The 18,022-nt window shown below is 43.3% G+C and overlaps 1 protein-coding gene across 4 annotated transcripts in view; it reads left to right on the forward strand.

Moving 5' to 3' along the window:
• The window catches only part of il34 (interleukin 34), a 39,531-nt gene that overhangs the window by 10,946 nt on the left and 10,563 nt on the right, over positions 1-18,022 (forward strand). For all 4 annotated transcript variants that reach the window (XM_069528803.1, XM_020104586.2, XM_020104587.2 and 1 more), the window contains exon 2: positions 5,655-5,970. In XM_069528803.1, coding sequence (XP_069384904.1) covers positions 5,925-5,970 — 46 coding nt within the window. In that variant the 5' untranslated portion in view covers positions 5,655-5,924. The remainder of the gene's footprint in view (positions 1-5,654; positions 5,971-18,022) is intronic.

Raw genomic sequence — 18,022 nt, forward strand, 5'->3', positions numbered from 1 at the left:
GATGAGTTTTTGCTTCATGAATTTATTTTTAGCTGCTGAGGTTAAAAAAACAAAACCCAACACAAAACCCTGATGTCTCTGAAACAGTCGTTTTCTACATCGTCTGTTAAAATGTTCAGTTCTGGTGAAGTCTCTCAGCTTCTGCTCCCACTGTGAGACGAGGGCTCGTTTTCCAACTGTAACCAACTGAGTTAACTGTCTGTTCTATCTGATACCCTCCTCTTCTTCACCTCTCTGAACCCCCTCCTGGTGTTCTTCTCCTCTCTTTTCCTTCTCTCTCTTCTAGCGTCTCATCTCTCTCTCCTCTTGTCTCCTGTTTTTCTCTGATCATTCTGACTCTTCTGGTGTCTCTGCTCTCTCTCTCTCTCTGTCTCCTCTTCTGTTTCTCTTCTCCTCTCTTGTGTCCTGGTCATAAAAGAGAAGCAGAATATCTCTCGTCCTTGATGTTATCAATTGATCCCACTTATCTTTTTTTTACTTTTTAAACTTGACCACTTATTTGAACACACCAACCAGCAGCAGATCACACCAAGCAAACTGTTGATGCACCGTTCCATCTCCGGAACATGAGCTGACAGTCACACAGCTCAGCAGCTCCACCGGGTCGATATTCACATCCACCAGCATCATATTGATGTTCTCTCTCATAGATTGATATATTCTACTCGTCTGTAACTGCAGTAATTTAAAGGTACAGTGTGTAGAATTGTACGATATCTAAGTGTCACCCCTCACCTCGCCCTCTTCTTCCAAACACGAAAAAAAAGAAACAGTGGTGAAACGAACTAGTGAAAACATCATGAGGATTATTCTAAATCTGACACACTGGACCTTTAACTGGATTCTCTGCACTTGTTGCTCTTTCGGGTTTTCTCTCTGACACTTTGAGTTTTAAAACGCATGCTTGCCGTTCGTGGCGTCCACACGCTTTTCTGGAAACCCTGCCGGCTGAGTTCTAGATTGAAAATTAGTTTTTGTTTGTTTTAGACGGGCAGAAACTGGGACTCTGCAGATACTCCAGATAGTCAACTGAGAAACTGCGGAGAAGACAGTCTGCCTCCTGTGTGTTTGTGTGATATGAAGTTTCATGAGTTGATGCTCTCTTTCCTGCTTCTGTCTCTTTCTTTCTTGTGCCCACACAAATGGTGCATGCATCAGTAGTGTGGAGTAGATCTGCTGCTGAGATGCAATGACTGGGACGACAGATGAAAAGACCTGGGGCTATTTTATTAAATTCTCATTATTGTTTTAAAAAAAAAAAAAAGAAAAGCATTGGCGGGGTGATACGATGCTGTTTATACCCCAATCAGTCAATGCTAACTTTTTAGATTGACATAATTTCTATCATACGACGATGAATGATTATAATAGATGAATTTGAAAAACAGGTTTTTTTTGGGACCATATCTCTGTAAACCGTGACATTGATCTTTGACGGATCAGCTCCAAAAGTGAATCATCTGGAGATACGCTCTCATGTGATGTTCAAACCAAGTTTGGTGAAAATCTGTCCTCGCACTGTTGAGTTATTATGTAAACACACAGACGGGTGACAACAACAGCCAGGTTCCCGGTGTGCTGATACAAATTAAACTAATTTGACAAGCTTTTGGTAGATAAGCTCTTTGCCACCTGGAGCTAACTCAGACGTGGGCCGCTGGATCGTCAGCCAGGATGTGATGTTTTTTGTCTGGGATTGATTGATGAGCTCAAAGACTGACGTCGGAAAAATGTGTTTCCATAAAACCCAAATATAGAAAAGAGAAGGAGATGGAGGGTGAATCCGCTCCGAGCTCTGTGTGTCATCAAGATAAAAAAACGAGCTGTAATTATCGGTGACAATCATGATAGGAGCCTAAATGCTCCCTCACTTATCTCCTCAATGAAAGGAAACAAGACTCAGCCACAGTTCATTCCAGCAGCAGCACATCACTGGAGTTTATCAGGACAGAGATCATGTTTTTAAGCAGAGCGTTTATCCGAAGAATCCCCTGACAGACAGAGATTTCTGGATTTATTCGCAGGATTATTATTTTTAACAGCTCAATTGCACCTACTCGTATACTCCTTTCATATTCTTGCCCTCCTTTGTGTTATAAGGAGCCAGTTGAAGTGGTTCAGACATTTGATGAGGTTGCCTGCTGTGCGCCTTCCTTTGGAGCTTTTCCAAGCACATTCGTCTTGAAGGAGACCCCGGGGTAGACCCACAACTCGCTGGAGGGAAAATATATCCTGTCTGACCTGGTAATAACTCAGGATCCCCCAGGAGGGAGAGGAGGTGTTGATGGGCTGGGGTTTGGAAGGTTTCCTCTTTGTAAAGCCCTGCTGAGACGACTGCCTCTGCAACCTGACCTCGGGTAAATGGACGGTGGAACAATATAATCTGTTGTTACTTCACTGATGGCCCACAGCACCGAGTTTGTCAGTGCACTCGCTTACTAGTAATTCTGTCTCTCCCGCTGTCTGTCATTCCATTTTATCAGCAACCGCACATCTGATGGAAACGTACTCGTCTCTCGACAGACTCTGGACACAGCTGAGTGGACTGTGAGGGTTTTGTGAATAGAGACCGACTCATTGGTTGCTGATGAAAAAATTGTCCGATATCGGTTTCAGCTTTTTCTGATGTGGAAACTCTTAATTCAGGTTCTATATATTTGGTTGTATTTGCATTTTCTTCTAAAGTGCTGCCCTGACACCCCCCCCCCCCCCCCCCCCCCCCCCCCCCTTCGTAAACAGACGATATACAAGTGTGAAATAATGTTTTGATTCATAATGAAGCTGTGGCAGTTGAAATTGGATGATGCTGGGCTGCCACACTCTAGATTAATAATGGGAAACACTACGTACTTGTGCCCTCGCTGTAATTACAAACTACAACAGTCTGGTTTACTCATTTGTTGACGTCTGCAGCTACAGGCTGCCGCGGGGACTTCGCCACTGGTGGTATAGTCATGCATCCAGTAAGTCATTAGGTCGCAGGGAGCCGGATGTTCACTGAGGAACGATGTGCAGCTGTGGAGTGTTTTAAAAATAACTGTCGCTGAATCGAGTGGAAATGCCTCAAACGTCCCCGCGTTTCTGATGTTCTGCCCAATGGGCAAAACACTTCTATCATGTAAATATGAGACGCTCTCCGGTGCAACACCACCGGAGCGTGTCAAAACGTCTCCACGCCTCTGGGACAGTGTGAGGTTTCTACACTTGGCCTTTATCTCCTCTCTGCTCGTCTCTCTGCCGCGTGCTGTAAAGTTAAACCGGGGCTCTGGAGCTGCTTCCAGAATTAGCACCTGGTTCGTCAGAGGATGACAGATGTTGAAAGTGAGAGGACAAACATATTTTCTTTATCAGGAACACATCTGTTAACCATCTGTCAACAACAAGATGGTGTCCAAAGGTGCAGGTTTGAAACTGTGCTGGGGCAGCAGGACTCCTCTGAACTGCAAGTAGAGCTCGTCTTATAGGTTCAGCTCATGGGAAGATTTGTTACTGGTGATGCGTGGAAGACCTCTGCTCTGCCGCTAAGTCGTCTCTGTGGGATTCTTGTCAACGTCTGCGAGGAGGTTGACGTTTGCTTCCTGGATGGTCCAGTGTGTTCATCACTTTGTCCATTAACCGGAAGAAACCTCCAGACTCATCGTGGGCCACGTCTGCCTCGAGCTGGGGGGTGAGCTGCAAAGCTTAGTTCTTTTAAACGAATGCTGAGGGCTCCCCTGTTTGCCACAACCTTTTATTAAATCTAATTATTACATCTAATTTCTTACACTGCACTGTTATTTTACCGCTTCCAGTTCTGAGGGGTTAGGGGTCAACACCATTAAATGGATCGCCATGACATCTCACGCAGATGTTCCTGATTCACAGGATGAATCCCGATGGCTCCTTTCTTAACTGGTCAAAGTTGATTCAGCTGAAACATCCGAATAAATGGTTCTGCCCAAACAAATAAAACATTTTTTAAAGAATAAGCAATGCAGAAAAGATATTTTATATATATAAGATATAATATTTTACATAAAAAATGTGTTTCTGAATTGAAGGTGTATTTGGCTGTATCTTTGTGTTTGGTTTATTTTGTATTATTATCGTTTTGAATGTTTTACCTCAGCAGCCACACGCGGTGATTGATTGTGTTTGGATCAATGTCCGAGTAATGAGGTGGTTTTCATGCAGAGAAAAAACACTCTATCAATGTGTTGAACTGAAACACTGCTGAACGCTGGATATTACCCATGATCCCCGGCTTCCTGAAACAAAATCGCTGTCGGTCATAAAAAGTTGCGTTCGTTTAATTTGAGGTAAACAGAAAGTCTGAGCTGGAGCAGGTCTTTAACCTGCGTCCAGGTCGGCATTCGTCCTTACCTCATCGACAAGACGAATGGGTGCAGTGGAGTGCGAGCGTGATAACAAGCACTCTGCAGACCAGTTCCCCCCCGAAGTAAACTGCAAACTGACACAAAAAAAATAAAAATGCTATGATTGATGATTCAAACCCTAACCTGAAGGGGACCATGGTAACTGCTGCTGTTTTAAACGGAAACATAACCACATCAGACCTGTAGCTCAGCAGAACCAGATGTTCTTAGAATGGATTTGTTGCTCGTTACATGTTGGTGCAGAAACACTGGGATTTAGGTTTGTTTGTTACGGTGGAAGGCAGCTTTTATTCTTTTAACAGTTTCTTGTTGCTGTGAGTTAAACTGTCGTTTTAGTTCGTCGCTCATCAGTCGTTCTCCCTGAATCCTCCGTGATTTGTGACATTGAGCTTGAGCGTGGTGTGTGTGTGTGTGTGTGTGTGTGTGTGTGTGTGTGTGTGTGTGTGTGTGTGTTTGTGTGAATATGTGTGTACGAAATAACTAAATACCAAAGAAAGATTTTCAAATATTAGCCGGGAGCTTCTCTCCAGATGATAAACTTGATGTGTTGACGATCAGGTGAGTGTCACATGGGACGACAGAACCCTCTTACAGAGCAGCGCCGATGTAAAACCGAGGCCTTCAAGCCTGCTGAGAACATTATGCTAGTCTCACATGCCGGTTATGCATTTTCATTCTAATTTGTGTTCAGCTCGTATCTCTCTCCCTTTTATTGATCTGATCTAAACTGAGTGGTACAGTTTGGATAAACCGTCAGACAAACTGTTTAACTATGACCCAGGTTATGATAATTCTCTGCGAGGGTGTTCTGCAGAGAGCCGATGGTTTTCATGGTTAGTTATACTTTGAGTACATTTTATTTATATTTTGCTTAAAGGAGACATTATGCTGATTTTCAGGTTTGGGATATTACTTGAAAAGGTTTACTCGCTCTGATATTCGGTAAATGCATCACTTCCTTCATTCTGTCCTTTGCTGCGGCTCCTCTTTGCCGGCACCTTCCGAAACACCCAGTCTGCTCTGATTGGCCAGCTGGTCCACTCTGAAATGTTGTCGAGGGAAAACTCTGAACAATTATCACACGTCTCCGTTAAAGGAGCTGCACTGTGAGTAAGATTTGCAGTCTGCTCCATAACCTTCATGTTCAGAGTTAACGTGACGTGCGGACCCACGTGTTCCGTTCGGGCAGAAACTTTCAGATTGTTTTTTCAATCTGTGTGACTGTTTGCTCATTTGTGGCCTCACGGCTCTGACTGGTTTTTGTCTCTTTGTTTTCAGACGTTCTACATTAGGAAGCACAGGGACAAGGATCCGTCTGCCTGAGATGCACACCGGTGCAATGAAGAGCTGAAGCCTGAGAATCCATGTGTGTCCTGCTGAACACACACACTGACGAGTTACAAACACCAGTTTTGTAGCGGTGTGTGTGTCTGTGCGCGCGTGTTTGCCTATGTGTGTGTATGTATATGTGTGTGTATGTATATGTGTGGCCGACCCTGTGCGTCTATTTGTGCCGGAAAATTCTGCTGAGGACGTAAACCAAAGAGTATGATCCAACTGTCCACCTCAGTCTGCCTGCTAGGAGGCCTCATAGGTAAGAAACGTGTGTGTGTCTGTCCTGGTGCACGCTGCTGTATTGATGCTGAGCTGGAAATGTGTGTTTTTGTGAAAGACATGTGACAATCATATTCAACTCCTACGTCTTATCATACAGTATGTGACCCGTCTGATGATTTTTCCATCACATTGTCGTCATACACACATTCATTGGCAAGTGTTGAGGTCGGGTGCTGCCTCCCTCCGGCTGCAGCATCTGGGAACCAGGTCTGTGACCACAGAGCTTTACCATGACTGGCTTGGGGCTGCACAGACACACATAACATGTGGTACATTTTTATTGTGATAACGTCAGAGCCGCTATCACAAATGTTAATGCTCCCCAAAGGACATGCAGCCTTCTTCTTTGCAGTTCATGTGGCCATCAGCAGGACAGCTTTAAATCCCCAGAAGCAAGCTGTAAACTGGAAGCAATGGTTTTATACTTTAATTTTACCTAAATCTTAAGGTTTAGGCTGCAGGATATATTTTCAACATTCCCAGAGAGAGATGCATCAACCCCCCCCCCCCCCCCCCCCCCCCCCTCAGGCTTAATTACTTTATAATTCCTTTCTTTGTGTTCAGTTTCACAACACTTTCAACGTTCTAAGAGCATTTGGGGTATAGATAACTAATCCTTTCAAAAACCATGTGAGTAATATAGGGTTCCTCCGTTCATAACACAGATCACATTGGAGGCATATGATTCAAGCAGGATTTGTCCTCACATGCTGCTTAGTGTGGACGTGTGTGTGTGAGGCTAATGTTAGACGAGGGCGGGGGGGGGGGGGGGGGGGGGGTTTCATGTGCTGGTCCATCACGCCGCACAATGACAGAGTAGAAACCAAGAGTCAGCGGTGGTATGATTAAAACAGGAACCCATATTTGAGGTATCATGACACCTCACATACCTGCTCCTCGTGCAGGTTTGTGAGGTGTCGTGAAGTTTTCACGTGCATCAGGCAGATTGAGGTCAGAACACCCCTCCCCCTTTCATCTCAGAAAGGAAGCACCTGCCTGTCCTTACGCGGACTGTCCCCCGTGGCAGTGAGGACTCCAGTGTTCTCGTGATTGATTAGACATGATTGTTCTGCTCCCGCCGCTGCGTCTCCCATGTGACGATGAACTCATACTGAATGTGTGCATAATTGATAGACAGTGATGGGTCTCTAATCAGCGCAGTCTGCTCTTCGTGATGCAGGATAAAGGTTTCTTGTCTGACAGTAATCCCAGGGTGTCTGTTCGGAAAACAAAATGTGTAATTATGTGTTATTTTCTTACTCTCAATGCTCCTCTGGGTTTCCCTCCCTCCTGGAGTCGAGCTTTGGGTGTTGAGTTTTCAGTGTTGGGTAATCGAGCAGGATGTACACATCAAAACACAACTTTCATCAACAGCAACATAACAAGACCAATATATATATATACAACGATATAATGCTTATACATTGTGCAAACACAGTGAGGAGACAGTTGATCTAGTTCTGTCATTCTGTGTCCATTAAGAAGAGTTCAAAACCACAACAAGAGTAAGAACCAGTCATTACACTGAAAATAAAATAAAAAATGTGATGAGGGTTAGTCAGTTTTTCTCGGCCAACCATCGGTTGTGCATTATTTTTCACCATGAATCGTGGGACACAATGAGTCAAACACTACACATTGAGACAGCACTACAGAATGTTGAGTAGTGAGGTTTTTGATTGAAAACTCTTAAGTTTCACTGACCTACTGTGTCCGACACATGTAACAGTGCACCCTGAAGTTTTCACAATAATCAAACTTTCACACGTTTGATTGTTGCTGCTCTTTGACCACACATGGTTTTCTTCAGTTTCTGCTGAGCGTGGGAAGAGAAGAGAATCGGTTGAGGGGTTTCTGTCTAAGACAAAGAAAACATCTTCATCTGGTACTGATCTGTATCAAAAGACAATTAGTGATCAATAAGTGTGTTTCATGTCTATTACTTATTTTCTATTAAGAACACATTCTGTCTCCCAATGTGTGAAACGCCTCATGAACACCAACAGAGGCAACAGTGAACATTTGGTGGGTGAAACACGGATTGTTCTAAACCCGAGTGGAGAAGAAAATGGGATTTCATGACAGGTTATATATTAACGTTATGTTGGCTGCAAAAAACTACAACAAAAACTACTAGTGTGCAGATTGTTTTCTAAAATAAGAGATGAATCCCTGACTTCCCTGCATCATAAGACTTGATATAAATGTCCTCCTCACCTGAACTTCCTAGAGGCAAAAATTACTCCTCTCCTCTGAAGTGCGGCTGCAGGGTGCGCGTGCAGCGGCATGACACATCTCCAAGAATGAAGCCAAGACATCTCAGTTACCCTCTGGCAGCTGACTGTTGGTTCAGGAAGCGCTTGAAAATACATTCAGTAGTTTTCTCTGAGCGAGGCACATATTTTATCAGTATCACAGTCAATCATGATCGTTTAACTTAATCCTGATGGAGATCTGAGCACGACCGGATTGGGATTTGTAACATTTCAGCAAGCGAAGGTTCACCGCCTTGTTTAAGATCATTTTAGTCAGTTCTTTCAAAGAGATAATTGCGGTCAACTGGGTCGTGACATTTGCCTCCATTATTGTAATCATTTTAATTTTCTTGAATGATGAAGACCATGTGTGGTCCAATGGCTTTTTTCAGCCTTCTGCTTATTTCCTCGACCTTTTCTCTTATTTCTTTCTACAAGCGGAGGAGTTCAGCAGATCCCTTTTGTCACAGAGCACATCACAAGTTTGTCAGTGATTAACATCGACCTTGAACACTCCCGGCCGCCCCAGCTGTGGGTCATGCATCTTTAGCCGTGAAGATACCAATAATCCTCGATCAATAGTCTGTGTCTCACAGACCTGGCACCTTCAAAATCCTCCTCGTCTCAGGCCATTAAACACGACTCTTTATCTTCGTCGGACATGGTGCTACCTCACTGAGGAATGAAATGAAGCTTTTAGATTCTCGTGAATGATCATGCTGTCATGTGGACGATCACGTAAGAAACATGAAAACATGTCATTCAGGCGGATCGTGATATCAGTGATTCCAATTTAGTTTTTTAGATTTTAAGGTTTCTGATAAGATTGCTTGGAAAACATAGTTTTCAGCTCAAACACATAGCTCTCTGTTATCAGCCTCTTCAGTGACATGGAGAAACCTGGAGTTATCACCCGGGTGTTGAAAATGAGAACGTCTCATTTTGAATTATTAGCCTGTAACTGATAGTGTTGAGACACATGAGATGAACACGACAGATGACCTCACGGTGACCTCACCCCATGAAGAGACTCTTTTCTCTGCTCATGCCTCAGAGGGTTAGATATTACTTTTCTGTTGAACTGACTCTAGTTAAGTTTTGGTCTGAATGATCAGACAAATGTTAAACATTAAAGTTTATAATGAAATGAAAAGCATCAGAGGGGCGACACGAAACCTGCAGGCCAATCAGGACCAACGGCTTTGTATTAGAATAATACCGTCGTCGTTTTTAAGACATGATGCTGAGTGATTGGTTCTTCTAAGCAAAGGGCAGATCATGTCTCTAATTTTATTGGTTTCAAAGGTTTATGCATTTATCCACATTATTTTCTGACTTCACACTGATGATAGTAAGGCTTCATTCCTTCCAGAGTGACTGTTTGTCTATAGTTCTATAGGATGATACATATTTGAGCTGTGCACGTTATTTCCCGACTTATTTGTGGCGTCTACTTGATAATATGACGTCATGGTGGAGGAGAATTGTTTGAACAATAGAAGCTTTGATATTGTGGAAAATGTTTTCTGACTCTACGTTAATACTTAGGATATACACCCCCCCCCCCCCAGCTAATACTCACACCATGTTGGTTGCATATCTGTCCACACACGCAGGTGAAAACGATCCCTGGCCTCCGGCTACGCCAGCGAGCGGGGTTTTAAAAGGGAATGATCTTTGTTGTGGTGCCGCAGTATTCAAAGATTTTATTAGTTTCCGGGTTCTCTTTAAGTGTCAATCTGTCGACACTTTTGCTCTTCCTAAGCTGCGGGATCTCTGTATTTACGGGTGGCTGCAGCGCTCTGCTGAGTCAACACTCTCCAGGAAGTAGTTATGTTTTCATCTGTGTTTGTTTTTTCGCATGATCACACAAAAACTACTCAAACGAGTTCCATGTAATATTGAAGATATTAGAAAGAACACATTTCATTTTGGTGTGGATCCAAAAATCAGACCTGTGTAGGGGACCGATATTTATGAGTGTGTGCAGTTTTAATTTAAATCATGAGGGGACTGCTAAACCAGTGTGGTTGTCAGTGTACCTGTCCCATTAAAACAACAAGCCCTTATAATAGTCTGAGCCGTTAACATTACACTAATTTGTTTTTTGCATTCCACCGGGGGCTGTGTTTATTGAAAACACCTGTGGTTTTTAATCTTTGGTGCTAAATGCCACTTTGCTAATTCTGACTGACAGCCTTAATGTAACGTAATGATATTTGACAAGCCTCAGCTCAATGACAATGTTGACAGCTGCACTTCAGCTGCTGTTTGCAGCTCACACAAATTAACAAGAGAGTTTGCAACTTTTCAAAAGTGTTAGTTTATGTGACCTCAGACTGAGGTGGAACAAAAACCAAGCGTGTGATCATCTCACGATGCTCTTTTTGTCCCATTACCCTTCAACAGGAGACTTATCTAAAGCTATTACATCAAAATGCACAGAGACGTGGTTGTAGGAGGTACTACACATGCATTTATAGGCCGTTTTATATTTCCAAGTACTTTGGCTGTCTCCTGCAGCTTCTTCATCACCTCTCAATCAAAAATGCCAATCGAATCACGTTGTTGACTCATTGAAATTTAGTTTGCATCAAACTCTTAGTCCATAAAATCTTAAATTTCAGCTCAGGATTCAGATCCAGAGCGGGCGGGACGTGTCCATGTTGACAGGCGCCCTGAGACAGGAGTTATCAGAAGACACAGATTACTGGCAGGCAGAACCTCAGAGCATATAGACAAGGTGGTGGAGCGTTTTACCGCTTGACCACAGGAGGTGGTGGAATGAACTGGAGTCTGTGAGAATAAGTCGGGTTTAAATACTTCTGCAGGGGGCGTGGGAGTGACTGAATGGACTGCGAAACGAGTGGTGAGAGCGGGAAAACCTGGTACTCACACACACACACACACACACACACACACACACACACACACACCCCTAACCTTAACCATGACCAAAGCGTGCTTAGCCCCCAACCCTTAGGTAATCTGAACTTTGGTCCCCAGAACGTCTACTGCTCCTGGCAAGGTCAGTGTGTATGCTGGAGCCCAGAAAAGAGAAGGGGTCGTCCACTCACTAGACGGTCAACAGTTAGATTCCCAGCAGTCTGTGTGTCTGAGGTTACTGAATTTCCCCTGACTATTGTGTGTCTGAATAGTGTAAAAGCAAATGTGCATATGGAAGGGCTGTGTGAATGTGTGCTGCAATGGATGAATGCGACCTGTGCTGCGAAGTGCTTTGGGTGGTCGATGGTTATATAAATACAGCTCATTTAACATTTCTAATTTCTACACACGCACATAAAGGACTGAAGATCAAGGACAAACAACACAAACGAGGCTGTGGAGCAACAGCAGGAAGACACAAGGAAAATATGGACATATTTGTTTAATATTGCAAATTCCTCTGTGACTAATGGAGGAAACCTGGTGGCAGATGGTGCAGTTGGCATTGTGCACCTCCTCGCTGAGTGAATCCCAGCCTTTGATAACAATTCTTTAATAATTCTAAAATCATAATCACTCTATCTCTCTAAGCTATTGTTCTGTTTTTGTTTCGCTGGCCTCCTACGCTCATCTGATTCTCTAAGTCTTTATTGGTTCTACGGGCTGCTGGTTATGTTTTAAGATAAGAAGAGCAAACACGTAGTTTGCGTCCTTCCCCAGAATCAATTAAAACTCAAACCTACTGCAGCAGTGTGGATTAGTTAGACTGAGGGTACCATGAAAACAAAGAATGCATCAACAGCAGTAATCAACCCGGTGCATGAGGACGGGACATGATTATTAGAAGAATGGCTGAAATTATATTAATGAAAACATTATGTAGCCTGGAATGTGGTAGGTTTTCAGGTTACGAGGCCATCGTCCAAGTCAAACAGGGACAAATATGTAGTTTAATAGCCTCATAACACATCAAAATATGATTAGGATAATTTTATCTGGATAGTGTTATGTCGATGTCAAACACAAGAAAGCATTTACAAGAAGATGGAGTGTCAGTGTGTGCGACCTCCGCGGACCGAGTTGCGGTGAGGCGGTGAGGGGGCTCTAATAGAAAATACCTTTTTGCGTCAGACTGCACAAGCTGTACATGGAGGTACCCAGCTGGGGCCAATCTGCAGACCTCAGAGGTCGAGAGGGCAGATACCAGGTCAATGCATTCATAAGTTTTTAAGAGTTAAGAGGTTTCAGGCCTCTGAAGGGAGCAGTAAATATTTCAAATGGAATGAGGCCATACAGCTTATCCTGTCTGCGCTACGCTCCACTGGGGAGATGATCTCCAGATCCTTTAGTTTCTCTTGGTCAGGGAGGAACTCAATAAATGTTTGGCGAGGATAATCATAATAATGACAATAACTTTATTTGTATATTCACAAACTACAAACAATACAAAACAAATGAGTAAGAAATAACAGATTAACGTTGATGCATAAAAAATGATAGAGAAAACCAGCAGCTCCCACATTGAGCCGCACTTTGAGCATTTTAGACCATTGTTCATTGATTTCTCAGAACCTTAGTCATGGATCTTGATGAAGAAAATCAGACGTGTTTAAGGGATGGATAGTTATAAGTGCGTGCAGATCCAAATACAAATCTGGTTCTAGTGAGATTAAATGTGGGGACTGTTGGGGGGGGGGGGGGGTCGCCGCTCTACTGCCTTGTCACGTTTTTTTCCTCGTGTGCCACAGCTACGCCATCAGTGACCAGGAGATTCTCGTGCTGAACTCTAATTTAAACTTAATTTAAACTGTGGCGTCGCCGGACCTCCCGCCTCAGTAAGGAATCCTGCCATTCTCATCTGCCACCTTCAACTCTTTACACTTTATTGTTTCTGCAGCACAACCTGGTCACAGATCTGTTCTCCATCTACGCTCCAGCTGCGTGTCTGGTTATAGGAGATTTAATGGGCTCACTCCCCTCGATCTGGATCTTTATGTCTGTCACCAGTCCTGCGAAAGGGTGTTGACCTCAACCATGAACCTCTTTCATTTCTGTTTATTCTCTCGTTGTCCCGACTTTTTACAGTCATTAGTTCCTCACGTGTTTCACTGTCATGCTCGGTCTTCCATGCAATGTCTTGCATTTTCTATTGTTCTTTTATGTCAATTTTTTTTTTTTAACCAAATTGTTTTCTTTTCCACACTTGTTGCCTGAAGGCTGCGCATTTGTTCTTGTTTTGTCACCACAAAACTTGCATCAGACCTAGTTGTGTTTGTCTTGTTTGACTTTCTCCAATATCCTTCCTGGCTGTCCTCCCGTGACATCTCTTTCAGTCAGATTCTCTTCTCTGAGTTATTCCTCCCTCGTCGTGTTGTTTGTATCATATGCAAATCAACAAGTTTCATTACTGAACTTCATTAAATTAGCAACTCACGTAAACACCATGATTTGAATAATGTCTTATTAAATAGTTGGATTATAGTTGGTGTCCATGCAGACGTGTCATCATCACAGATCAGTGGTTCAACTGGTTGATATACAGCCTCCATGATCCTCTGGCTGTAAAAGTACACAAGGTCAAGTAGACGGAGGAGAGAACTCAGGATTCCTACATTCTGACGCTCTCCAGCTCTGCACATCAGCATAATCCCATCAAACTAAAAACTAAACTCAAGTGTTTCTACCTGCAATGAGTTATTCTTCATTGCTAGAAGTAAAACTGAATATCTTATTTATTGACAAGAGATAAATATAAAGAAGGATTCTCTACCTCATGCCAAATCCTGAGTTTTGACACAGTGGGATTGTATGTTTGGACGGGCAGACTCTATGATCTGTTTTCTTTTTACAAATACCAAAGTTATGGAACTTTACCTGGAATTAGTATTCCCAAATACTGGATCAAAGCTTTACAGCCACTGGAGTTTCAAAAGATGCCATGGAGATAGCTTGTCTGTTTCCCAAGGGAAGGTTATTCCACAGTCGGAGGAGCCCATACAGCTAATTCCCCATGACCCTCTTGTCTCAAGTCTTGCCTTGGGGACCGGGAGCAACAGCTGGTCTGCTGATCTGCGAGTACGAGCAGGGATGGAAGTGTTGGGAAGGTCGTTAACGTACGATGGTGCAAGGCTGCTCTGTGATTTAAAAAGCAGGAACAAGAAAAGAGGAAATGTGGTTGTGATAGCACTTGCATTGCCCTTTTGTACTATAATATCTTGATGGCCAGAGACAAAAGATGCTTAAGCTTCACCGTTGGGGAGCTGTCACGTCGTCCATCTTTCTATCTTGTCTGTAATCTAATGCGTCGAGGCCTCTCAGGTTTGAGATCGGAGGCACCGGCGGGACACTAAGAAAGACAGCAGCATATTTGGGATCGTGCATGTTCATAGTATGTAGATTTACAGGATCAAGACCATATGTAAGAATTAGATTGAGAGAATGTTCATGTTGAGGCAGGGGTGGAAAATATAAACCTGGACCATCCAAATTTGAATGGGTTCCTTCGTGGGTTAAGCCCCACCTGTTCAGACAATTTCATGTGAATTGTTTTTGTGTAATCGTGCTAACCAACAAACGCACATTAAAACATAACCTCTTTGTGTGGCAATGACAAAAGGCTCCTATAGTTAGATTGTGTGGCCTCATTCAAAAGAACAGTAATTTAATGGCCCCAGATTTAAAGCAGATGTATATTTTTCAATCTGCCCTATAGATGGCTGCAAGCCCCCCCCCCCCCGCCCCTCGTCCAGATAACATAGGACTTTACCAAAATGTGTGTGCGATGGGAAAAACCACAATGAAAGCATCTGGCCGAGGCTTAGACAGAAACGTAAAATTTAAGTCACAAGTGGAAATAAAATCCTTGACCATAAAAGTCTTATTGGTGATTGACCTCAAACTCCACACATGGCCATTTAAAGATGATTTACAAAACAGAACTGGCTGTTGAAATCAAGACAGACGGACAAACTGTGGAGTTTAGCATAGTGGAGGGAAAAAGGAGAGAAGTGGTGGAACTGGGACTCAGACCCGGAAGACAACAATCATTTGTGGTGAAGCTCCAGAGATGAAGGGACAACTGACAGCTCGTGGGATTCAGACACACGGAGTGTGTCAGGGGGGATCCCGGCACTTCATCTTATCTGTGGTCGTAACATTCATCCCGTCCTTTTTCCTTTCAAAAAAATGCAACCGTCCACTAGTGGAATCAATGTGTTTTTCATTTCGGTTTGGCCCATCTCCACTCATCTGATCCATCCGCGCGGGGGGAATATGAAGCAAATATGCAGCCTCATTGTTTTGTCACTTTTAAAAATGCATTGTCCTCACATCCTCAAGAAATATTGGTTTTAACATTTCAACTTTTTTTCTTGGAAGTTCGACGACAATAAAACAAAACAATCTGATAAAACCGCTGTTCAGTCGTGGCCACTCCCACCTCAGGCTAAAGTTGACCTGGTGAGTGGGACCCACACTCTTGGTTTGTGTGCAAAAGCAAATCGAGTAGTGAGTAGTCAAGGTTTTAGTACTTAAATCAAATTCTCGTAGCAAGAAGCCTCTGTCCAGATGTGACTGGACGGTTCTCATGTTTGAAATCCTCCTGTGTTCACAAATCGTTCCTCCCACAGTCCGAAGACATGCAAACTAATCTGCCCGTTACGTGAACCCCTTTACTTATTTGTGATACCGTGACGACCGGTCTTGCATGTTTCCCTTTCTCCGGAGCGGTCCCGGTGGTGGAGCCCAGCTGTGCATCCATGCAGATGATGGAGGGTAAATGTTCGAAAACGACTGCCAGATAAAAGTGATCGTTGTGAGCTGTTCACAGGATTGATGGGGTTGTTTGAGGACACACTGTGTCGGCCACCAATCTGGATTCTTTGAAGTTGAAGTCCTTGTCTTCACCCCAGTGTTTGCCAGAAGCATGATAAGACTTGTGGAAGCATGAGGAGATTTTACACAACTGCAGGCCAGAGACGATCGCTGTTGTGTAGAAGGACGCACGATGCGATGAAGATTACTTTTTATTGTCATGTTGTCCACACAGTAAGTTACTTTACCTTGCTCTCCCTCAGATCACACACACACACACACAACACATTATAAGGCGCCCATAGAGCAGTTGGGGGTTCGGTGCCCACCGCCGCCCCTAAGCCTGGCCTCAACACACTGGGAGCCATGAAGTGACCTTATGTTTCATATTGGACAGGTCTAACACTGCTAAGTATCCAAACAGGGTCATTGTTGATTTCTTTCACTGCTGTTTTTTTTCCAAACAGCAGTGATGTTTGTAAGGTTCGTAAGGTAATAAATCACCCTCAGTTATCTGATTGTGGAGTCTAAGCAAGCCGGTCCTGGCAGGCTCCGTCGTCTCACCTACAACAGCCTCATTAGGGTTAGAACCCTGACAATGGGGTCATTACTCTCCATTTGTTCTTATCGCTTCACTGCAGCAGACGCCACCGAACACATTAGTGCAGCGAAGTGCTTAAAGACAAATGAAAGCACAGATGGAGAAAAAAAAAAAAACACGTAACAATGATTTTTTACCTCATTCTAAAAGTTTTCTGTGGGTTTTCTGTGAATCACAGGAGTTTACCTCCAGCCATTAGACTACGCTCCGTTTAATTTCCTGCTGGGGAGAAACTGGATGTGGATTTGTGTTTATATTGATTAACGCCACAGAATATTTTTGGTGAACACGGACCATCAACATCACTTCCTGAATCTGTCTGCTCCACCTCTCGCCTGATACATGCGGAGGATTTGATGCTGTTGTGAAAGCGTCTGTGCAGAAAACCTCCCGATGTGTTGTGCATATGTGAAAAAGACAAACTCTGGATTCCACCCAGAGGTCATTGTTGATGTTGATGTTGGTTTCGTTCAGCCCAAGTGCAACAAGCAGTTAAGGTTTCAGTTAAATAATGACTATTCTCAGCAAAATACACTTTAAGTATCAGAGGTAAAAGCCTTTACCGGATATTATAATGTATAATATAAGTTGTGCTACTTGTAACTACTGAACGTGTCAGTGGCCTCAGAACAGACAGATCCTGAACCACCAACAGTGACTCCAGTCATCCATCACTCAAACAGGGCCAGAGGCATAGGTGAGTCCCACTTGTTCTCCAGATGAAAGATATTTGAGGAATGTTCCCACTTGGGTACTGACAGAAGCTAAAACCCCTCAAGGGTCAATCAGGCTTTTCATTGTGGAGACACTTACTTTTTTCTCACTGAACGAGGCACAGATCATATCAGCAGGGGACATTTCCTTCTGTGTGATAACATTGTGTGTCCACAACAAAAGTGGATGGAGAGACAGTGTTCAAAATAAGGCTCATTGTTCGGCTTGGTGATAATCATTGGAGTTAATGGAGGCCATTAATTGCAGGCTACCGCTAACTGGGTAAAGTTCAATTAAAATGGTTTCCATACATATTCCTTACATATTTTTCTATATTTTCCATATTTCCTTACACTAATGTTACTTATTGTTACTCACTGATGCCTCTTTTAACTCTTGCTGCTGTAATATTGCAAATTTCCCCATTGTGGGACTAATAAAGGATTATCTTATCTTATCTTATCTTATATTGTATATTATATATTATGGCGTTTTTAACTGCAGCACTAAAAACAGTTTGACCAATGAATCGCTCCCAGTTGTGTGTTTGTGTGTGGTGCAAACTGATTCAACAGACTGAAACACTATAAAAACCATGGCGTCATTGCCAAGAACATTTAAAAAATAAAAACAATCAGTGCAAATTAGTCCATTCAGTCTCTCTCTCTCTGTTGTTCTCTTCCCCCTTCACACACACACAG

Source organism: Paralichthys olivaceus, chromosome 7 (genome assembly GCF_024713975.1).
Source record: "Paralichthys olivaceus isolate ysfri-2021 chromosome 7, ASM2471397v2, whole genome shotgun sequence".
Taxonomy (NCBI): Eukaryota; Metazoa; Chordata; class Actinopteri; order Pleuronectiformes; family Paralichthyidae; genus Paralichthys; species Paralichthys olivaceus.